The sequence below is a fragment of the Clarias gariepinus genome, chromosome 14 (genome assembly GCF_024256425.1).
Source record: "Clarias gariepinus isolate MV-2021 ecotype Netherlands chromosome 14, CGAR_prim_01v2, whole genome shotgun sequence".
NCBI classification, from domain to species: domain Eukaryota; kingdom Metazoa; phylum Chordata; class Actinopteri; order Siluriformes; family Clariidae; genus Clarias; species Clarias gariepinus.
Window position 1 is genome coordinate 11,319,735 of NC_071113.1, and position 9,719 is coordinate 11,329,453.

The following is a 9,719-nucleotide window of genomic DNA, read 5'->3' on the forward strand; positions in this document are numbered from 1 at the left end:
CAAAATCTTGTGGACAGCCTTCCAAGAAGAGTGGAAACTGCAAAAAGTGGACCTGCTCCATACTGTATGAAGTAGATGGATTTGAATATACTGGAATGTCATTGCAGAGTTAGCCAAATGCTACAGTAGTGTAGCAGTGTGTTGTTGCTCCAGTAGGTGGCAGTGTTGTGTTGAGATCTAACGCCGGGAATAACAAGAAGAAGAAACAGAATGAGTATGTCAGGTTTGGGAACAAACGCGAGATTTTTGTAGAATTATTATCTAACATGCATGTAATATTTATATTATTATGACGTGCTGGTAATGTACATATAGACGAGTGTAGCCTGGCGGGAGAGGTTTTGTTTTAGGCTTGTTTTAGCTCTACACCCGGCATGTTGTTTACACATGTGGTCATTTCCGTGTTTCGACACTTAAACAGATTGTTTTTCGGTTCTCTAGAGATCTAAAAAAACAAACAAACAAACAAAAAAAACCACTCTCACGGAGATGGAGTGCAGCGAGGCTCCGGTGTTCACCTTCGGCTTGATCGCTGATATTCAGTACGCCGATTTAAAGGACGGTCATAATTTCCACGGCACCCGGAAGCGTTACTACAGAAACAGCCTGCACCTGCTGAGGAACGCGATCAGGCACTGGAACGACGAGGAGGTGAAACCCGGCTTCATCCTGCAGCTCGGAGACATCATCGACGGCTTCAACAGCAGCCACGGGGCATCAGACAAAGCCCTGAACAAGGTGATGGATGAGTTCAGGAGCTGCTCTGCTCAGGTTCATCATGTCTGGGGCAACCATGAGTTCTACAACTTCACCAGGAGTGCCCTGTTCTCTTCTCCGCTCAACACTGAGGTCAAAGGGGAAGAGGAGAACGAGAACACCATGAAGGAGATCTACGCTTATCATTTCAGCCCCGCTCACAAGTTCAGATTTGTTATCCTGGACGCCTATGATCTGAGTATCATCGGCCGGGAGGAGGCGTGTGAGAAGTACAGGCAATCGTTTGACATCATCAGGGAGCACAATCCTAATGAGGAACTTAATCAGCCTCCAGGTACCCGAGTCTGCCCTAAGCATGATGAAGAAATCTTAGGCCTGAACCTAAACCTAATCCCTGCTCGATCCAATTTTCTCAGATTTGCCAGAGGCTTAGTGGTTGTACGGCCAGGGTTTCGAATTTAAATTCATGGAATTTGGCAGATGCTCTTATTTGGAGGGACTTTCATTTTTATCTCGTTATACATCTGAGCAGTTAAGTGTTAAAGGCCTTGCTCAAGGGTTCAGCAGTGTCAGTGCTGGACCTGGTTTTGCACATGTTTTTCTACAGACCAGGGCCAGGCGTGTAAGTTGTTAAACTTTCAGCTGCTCTCGTCCGATTCGCACACAACTCGGCACAAGTTTTACACCTGATAGCACATTTCGATCCCTTTTTTTTTCTAGACCGGCACTGTGTCCAGTTGCATTGGGTGTTGATAGACCCCGGGCCTTTCGCATGTTCCACCTATGCCCCGTGTATACTGATTGGTAAATCCAAAATGCCTCTAGTGTATAAGTTGGTGTAAGTGATTGAATGCATGCTCGTGCCCTGCAATGAGCTTTCCATTCAGGCTCAATCACAGAGAGGAAAGAGAGAGTAATGCGTTAATGCCACTGTAAGGATTTGAACTTGCAATCATTCAATGACGCTCCCCTCTTAAAGAAAGGTGCTAATCTGTACCATTCACTGTCACTACGGTCATTTTTTTTAATTTAGTACTATTAAAATTTTTCTGCCTTTAGGTAGAGTTATAAGACATGTACGTAAGTAAGTGAGGCCCAGCAACACTGAACAAGGTGTAGCAGAATGCTTTTCTTTTATACACCCACATCTTTTACAGCAGGCATTTGATTGATAATGACACATAGACATATCACATTTCCATAGCACTTGTAGGATGGGTCTTGATTGTGGTTTTAACAGCAGATTCATACCAGAAGTATGTACTGGCTAGTTCCTGTTTTTACATACCAACTGTTCTCTAATGCTGATCTTAAAACTGGGTATTTTCCCAAGTGATGCAATTAAATAAGACAGCAACAAGGAAGACTTGCAGCTGGGTAGGTCTGAGATTGTCCTGCTATTATAGGAATAAAATGTAACAGGCAGTTCAAAAAAAAAATGAAGCAAAAACATTGGAATCAGTTGAAAATTAACTTACATTTTTTTTAACATATTATTAGGATGACCCAACTGAAATGTGATCCAGCATGTCATAAGCACAACTTTCTGGTTATGTAACAGATTAGATGATCTATTTCAGTGTTGCAATTACAGAGATTGTAAAGCATACATTTAAAGTATTTTAAAGTCTTAACCAATTAGTTCATCATTTTTGTCATTTTCTTTCACTAATTTTTAGGCACTTAATTCAAACTTTTTGCTTAATTTAAGCTATTAAGCTCCGTGTCATAACGAGCACTTCTCCCCCAGGCTTATATCCGATGGACGGACGATTTGTGAAGTTCAACGGAGGATTTAGCCAAGAACAGCTCAACTGGCTGGATAAAGTGTTGACCAGTGCTGATGAGAAAGACGAAAAAGTCACGGTTGTGAGTAAGTATAGAGAACGGGCAGAGACATCTGGGTGCATTCCATTTTAGGTAGTGATTGCTATGTCTTAGGATGCACTTCTTCAAAGACAAATCACCACAGCATGCACTGTGTGAAAATTGCGTGCAACATTCTTTACAGTGCGGTGAAGTGCTAATTAAATAAAGGTAACTAATGGGGCTGATTCGTACGAACACAAAAAGTGGTTGGTACTGTATATACAGTGAGGCAAAAAAGTATTTAGTCAGCCACCAATTGTGCAATTTCTCAAACTTAAAAAGATGAGAGAGACCTGTAATTTTCATCATGGGTATACCTCAACTATGAGAGACAAAATAAGAAAAACTAATTCAGAAAATCACATTGTAGGATTTTTTTAAGAATTTATTTGCATTGTGGTGGAAAATAAGTATTTGGTCAATAACAAAATTTCAGCTCAATACTTGCTGGTATTTTGGCGCATCCCTCCATGCAGATCTCTTCTAGAGCAGTGATGTTTTGGGGCTGTCGCTGGGCAACACAGACTTTCAACTCCCTCCAAAGATTTTCCACGGGGTTGAAATCTGGAGACTGGCTAGACCACTCCTGGACCTTGAAATGCTTCTTACGAAGCCACTCCTTCGTTGCCCAGGCGGTGTGTTTGGGATCATTGTCATGCTGAAAGACCCAGCTACGTTTCATCTTTAATGCTCTTGCTGATGAAAGGATTTTTTACGATACATGGCCCCATTCATTCTTTCCAGCCTGGTGCAGGTCTACAATTTTGTTTCTGGTGTCCTTTGACAGCTCTTTGGTCTTGGCCATAGTGGAGTTTGGTGTGACTGTTTGAGGTTGTGGACAGTTGTCTTTTATACTGATAACAGATGCCTTAATACAGGTAAGTGGAATGGAGGACAGAGGAGCCTCTTAAAGATGAAGTTACAGGTCTGTAAGAGTCAGAGATCCTGCTTGTTTAAAGGTGACCAAATACTTATTTTACTGAGGAATTTACCAATTAATTCATTAAAAATCCTACAATGTGATTTCCTTGATTGTCTCTCATAGTTGAGGTATACCTATGATAAAAATTACAGGCTTCTCTCATCTTTTTAAGTAGGAGAACTTGCACAATTGGTGTCGCCAATCTGTATATATCACATGCATATATATAAATGTGTGTATATCAGTGTGAGGGTTGCAGGTTTGCAGCTCAGCTGGTTGTATCACATATATGTGTTAACTAACATGTTTTGCACAGACCAGTCTTTATTTCCTGGGCAACCCCACATTCCTTTATTGAACCCTAAAACCTTCCACAATCTTGTACAAAAAACTTTTTACCTTCTTCTTACAGGTCACCTTCCTGTTCATCCCTTTTCCACTGACTTCGTATGTCTCGCATGGAACTTCGATGTCATTCTTTCTCTTCTGCAGTCTCACAAGAGCGTGGTGTGTTTCATGGCTGGACACGACCACGACGGAGGTTATTGTGTAGATCCGGTCGGTATTCACCACCTCACGGTTGAGGGTGTTATCGAGACGCCTCCAGACTGTGATGCTTTTGGCACTGTGTACGTATATGAGGATAAGATGATCCTCAGAGGTCATGGGAGGATAAAGGACAGAGTGCTTATGTATCGATGAGGAAGGAGATATTTAGTATACATAGTGTATATGTAGCAGAAATTCATTGCCTGGCCAAAAAAAGACCCACGGTCTATTATTGTGTTTCACCACCCTTAGCTTCAATTATGGTACATAATTTACCCATCCCTAGCAAACTGGAGCCTTTTTTTTTTTTAATAACCCTCACTAACCAGTGTTTTTTTTATGGCCACACAGCTGTTTAGTCCCAATTCTGGGAGGTTCCATCACACTGTGTGTGTGTGTGTGTGTGTGTTTGGGGGGTGTTTGTGTGTGTCACTTATTGTGATTGTGATTTAAACCGTGATGCATTCATGTGTAAAAGCCTCTATAATTTGTCTTCATTTTGTGTAAAAACTATAAAAATCATCATCTTATTATTAGGAAAATACAGTGCTGATAATATTTGATAAAATATTTGCGACTACAAGTGAAATTTAACTCTGCTTTTCAAAAAATGTGGCTAATTGCAGTTCATTCATGATTTAGCAAGGAGGGGCAGGTTTGGAAAGCTTTTTCTCGTTAATAAATGAAATCATAATTTTTTTACTCGGGTCATCTTTCTGTAGTGTTAAAATGAGTTTGATGATCCAAGTTATTTAAATGTGACAAATATGAAGAAAAAAAAATCATCAAACATATAACTGATTTTTACAGTGCCATTATTTATTTAACAAAAATTAAGCCACAAAAAATAATAATCATCATGTGGGCAATACTAAGTCCTCCCATGATTTTAATAGCCTATAGATGCATATTTAGCAGCAATAAATTGAAGTAATCGGTTCCTTTATGACTATCAGTCTCTCGCAGGGTTTTGGCACATTCTTCTTTACATCATTGCTTCAGTTCATTGAGATTTTTGGGCATTTGGTTATGCACAGCTCTCTTAAGGTCTCACCACAGCATTTCAGATGGGTTAAGGTCTGGACTTTGACTAGGGCTTTCCAAAGCCTAATAAACCTTGATTAGTTTATTTTTTAGCCATTCTGACAGTGATTTATTGGTGTGCTTCGGATCATTGTCCTGTTACATGACTGATTTTCAACCAAGCTTTAGCTGTCAGACAGATTACTTCACACTTGCTCCTGGAATACTGAGGAATACAGAGGACTTCATAGTCGACTCAATGACTGCAACAGTGCCCAGATCCTGTGGCTGCAAAACAAGCCCAAATCATCACCCTTCCACTGCTGTGCTTGACAGTGTGTCTGGATAAGAGCGTCTGCCAAATGCCAAATGCCTAAATGTATGAAGTCTTTCTGCTGAAATGCTGTTTGGTTTTTGCAAAAAATGACGCTGGACATTAAGGCCAAACAACTCCACTTTATCATCTGTCCATAGGACGTTGTTCCGGAGGTCTTGTGGCTTGCTCAGTTTTGCAAACCTCAGTCATGCTTTTATGTTCTTTTTGAACGGAAGAGGTTTCCGCTGGCAACCCTTTCAAGCACTTTTAGGGCGAATATGCTGGGACGTCCACTCTTTGGAAGATTGGGAACTGCCTCAAATGCTTTCCACTTGTGAATAATCTTTCTCACTGTAAAATTTTTAACTCCAAATTGTTTTGAAATGGTTTTATAACCCTTTCCAGATTGATGTTCAGCAACAGTTGCTTCTCTAAGACCAGTGGTTATGTCTTTCCCTGATGGCATTGTGGTAACACACACTTGAATGCTCCAGCAAAAAGATCAGAAAGCTTCCAAAACTTCTGCCTTTATAAAGGTCTGCACACCTGCTCATGATCAGTTAATCAAGGGCTGATGATTAGCAGCACCTGGCCACAACTTACCCTTTTAAATCACATGGAGCAGAAAGGGCTACTTACTAGTGCCCTCATGTCCTTTGTTCCTTTTTGGCTTCATTTTTATTAACTTAATAATGAGACTGTAAAAAACAAAAAAACATTAGTCTTAATGATTTTTATTATATTTTTACACAAAAAAGACGCTGCACTAACTTTAACATATGACTGTGTGTAACTATTAAATGTATCATATTTAAACATATTTATTTAGGTCAAATGATGGCACAAATGATCACATTAAGAGGATGCTTTCCAATATTTATTTAGCACCTTAAATTGTATTTTGAAATAATATACAAATAATTAAATTATCGACAAACACTATGTGAATTCCTGACTTTGTGTGTATTACCTCTAATAGATGCAGTCTATTTCGATTATATGATTGTACAAATATAATTTCTATGCAGCACTTTTTTTAAATGACGCACTTACATCAAAGCGTCTAAGTGAAGTTGACTGTTCAGTATTATCCTTTAATTTTTAAAATGTAGTTGTTTTCTTTGCTTTTATGCAGGTCCTTCTACACTGGTGATGTTTTTTTTTTCTGGCCAGGCAATGTATATTTCTGTATACAATATTTATTCAACTGACATTAAATCACATATTTAACTGACATCAAATATATTGTAACAAATTATTTATTGTGCAGGAAAAAAATACAAATGTATATTTTTATAGGTGTGAATATCAAATTATGTGAATAATACAAAAATGAAATAGAATATTTTATTAAAATATTTTAATAAAATAAAACTGTCTACATGAGTTTATGTGGTTTTTCTTGACTGATTATGAATTTTGTTTGTACATTTTTAATACTAATGGTAAAATGACCTGACATCACGTCTTTATTCGAAGTAAATTCTGGACTTCACTAGCTTTTTTTTATTTAAGATACAAAACAGTTCATTGTTGTCTATATATATATATATATATATATATATATATTTAGGATTGTGTGACCTCATGATTTTGTCAAGTAATTTAAGATTTTCATTATTATTTTGTTATTATTATGTTGTGAAATATCTATAAACAGTTTCCTTTAGTAAATTGTAGCAACCCTAAACAGTTATTCATTCAACAATCTCTTTTGTATTCTTCTTTCCATATTTGTTAAATAAAAATATTCGTACAGAAAGCTACACCATAAGCCTAAGATTATATTAAACCTTGGGAATGAGCTCCAACACAAATAAATGATAGATAGATAGATAGAAAACTTTATTAACTCCAAAGCAAAATTGTATCAATAAGGATATTACAACAGATTTTCTGTTTTCTATTTTCAAACTCTGCAAATCATTTTGTTAATTTGATCCAAAATCTTTGAACAAACAAACAAAAAAACATTTGCAGTGCATGCATTCATAACTTCTCGCCTAACTTGTGTGATGACTGCCTTTAACAAAGCCACAGATAATGCAGAATGACAGTCAGTAGTTCTTGCCAAAGTAAACAATGTCAGATCATGTCACTGTACTCTGGTATTATTTTGTTTACACTGGTTTCCTGCTATTGGCATAAACTGTTTCTATTGCTAAACCCAAAATATCTCCAGAATATCTCTTGGACATATTAGAAACCAATAACAACCACTTTCATTTCTGATGCTAAAATCTAAGATCACTTGCAACTATTCTGGTTGTAACCAGCCCTAGTTCCATTGTTCTAATATGCCCTTATTAAGGGCACCATCTTTTACCTTCGCAGAGGTATCATTGCAGTATCATTTGAGAAAACATAAACTTTTCGCAATTGTTTTTTTAAAACTATGACTTTTGATTGCACAGAATACAGAACACAGTTCATAATGTTCTATTATTATTAATGTAAAAATAACCTCTATTTCTTTACATAACCCCTTGCTACACTTATGCACCCATCCTGGCTGTTCACTAGTGCTTGGATACCATCAAGTTAGAACGTTTTCTTAGTACACCAGAGCCATGACCAGACTGCCTGCTTCATGTCTGAAACGCTGGCCCCCCAGGAACTCCTTTTATAGCTATAACATGAGGAAATAACCTGGGGTAATGTATCTTTCAGTTAAGTTCCTGTAATGTGCAAGTGGTATTTGAACATTATTGTGTACCCGTACAAATAAACAGTGAATTGCTTGCTGTCCTGCTCATTTTTGTATACATTTATCTTGTGCTTTTTACAGAACCTACATTAATTTGCTGTAACAATTCAGTCTATGCCAGTTACATCCATGCAGCATTTGTTTCTGTCAAAATGCCACCCAATCCCAGTTCGTTTTTTATGGCTGTTTTTCATTGTGTGCACAACTGATGTATTAACTCACTCCACTCTAATCAATTAAACCTGCACCCTCCTCCTTTTTACATATCAATTGTTTATAAGAAAATTATACTCTTGAATAAGCTTTTTTAACTTTAATCTTGTCCGCAAATATTACTCTAATCTGTCTGTCCCTGACTCCCATGAACACATCCTGTGTAAAAATGAAACAGTTCTCAGGGAACTCTATCCACAACTGAAATCAAGTGACTAAAAAGAAGTCACATGGCTGTGTAGTAGCCAAAACAGAAAGTTCTTACATATTTCTCCCTGCAGTTTTTACCTCAGGTAAGTAGCTAGTCACACAAACAGCTCACACTGGGACTTTAGAAAAGACAGTAATGGTTTTCTGTAAGTAGATTTGTTTAAAATATAGATATAGATAGGTACTTGTCAGTGGAGGTGTTTATGTGACCCAATGGAAAGCGAGGCAAAGTGGATTGTTTTGCTATAACAATGTGTGTCATTGTTTTTATTCTACCTATACCACAGCAAATTACTGTAAGACAATGTAGTTTCTGTTCTGTGTACCATCCGTGTATAATGCTACAGTTTTACATGTGGTTGTGATGCATACAAAAGAGAAAGAAGTTTAGATCCGGGAAAACCTGTGGTTTTCTGAATCTGCGCCCCATGCTTGGTAGGTTTTCCCAGCTGATCTAGTTTCCCCCGACAGTCCAAAGACATACAGATTAGGTTATTTGGTCTGTTGCATGTGTTCACCACCAGAAAATGTGCCCTGAGATAGATTGGTACTCTGTTCACGGTGTACCCCACCTTGTATCCCAAAGTTACCTGGGTTAGGCTCCAGACCCCACTTAACCCGATAACGAAGCTGAATGAATTCATTAAAAAATATCAACAGTAGCACTGCCAGTAGGATTGCAGGTCCTTTCCTGAACTTAGATTTTTGTGTATTTTCTCTACATGTTTTAATTGTGTCCTCCATAGTTTTCAGCATTTTTCCACCTCCCGAAAACATTTCAGCATTTAAACTGGCAAAGATTGTATATATATATATATATATATATATATATATATATATATATATATATATATATATATATAATTTTACTTAAAAAAAAGTTTTTAAACTAACAAATTAAGGATAAAATGAAATATCTTAACATGATATTTCTAAAATTGTGATACTTATGGAATCGTATTAATAGTGATTATATCATATCGGGAGGTGACTAGTGATTTCCCATCCCTGTCACTCAGCATACAGCATCACCAGTATACTAATCACTGGCCTGAATATCTGTCTGGTTTGTACCTTACGTTTTATGCTTTAATGATTCATAGGTCACTGTGTGGCTTAACAGATAAAAAACATTCCTCTGAAACTGGTCAGGTACAGGGATAAGAGACAGAAACATCCTTCAGGAAGCCTGG

General features: G+C 37.6%; 1 protein-coding gene across 1 annotated transcript; it reads left to right on the forward strand.

Moving 5' to 3' along the window:
* The first annotated feature begins 206 nt into the window (after window positions 1–206).
* On the forward strand, window positions 207–6,782 carry adprm (ADP-ribose/CDP-alcohol diphosphatase, manganese-dependent). Its single transcript, XM_053512350.1, has 3 exons — window positions 207–1,051; window positions 2,468–2,590; window positions 3,921–6,782. The coding sequence occupies exons 1-3, from the start codon at window positions 490–492 to the stop codon at window positions 4,208–4,210; spliced, it is 975 nt and encodes a 324-aa protein (XP_053368325.1). The 5' UTR covers window positions 207–489; the 3' UTR covers window positions 4,211–6,782.
* Window positions 6,783–9,719: the final 2,937 nt, after the last annotated feature.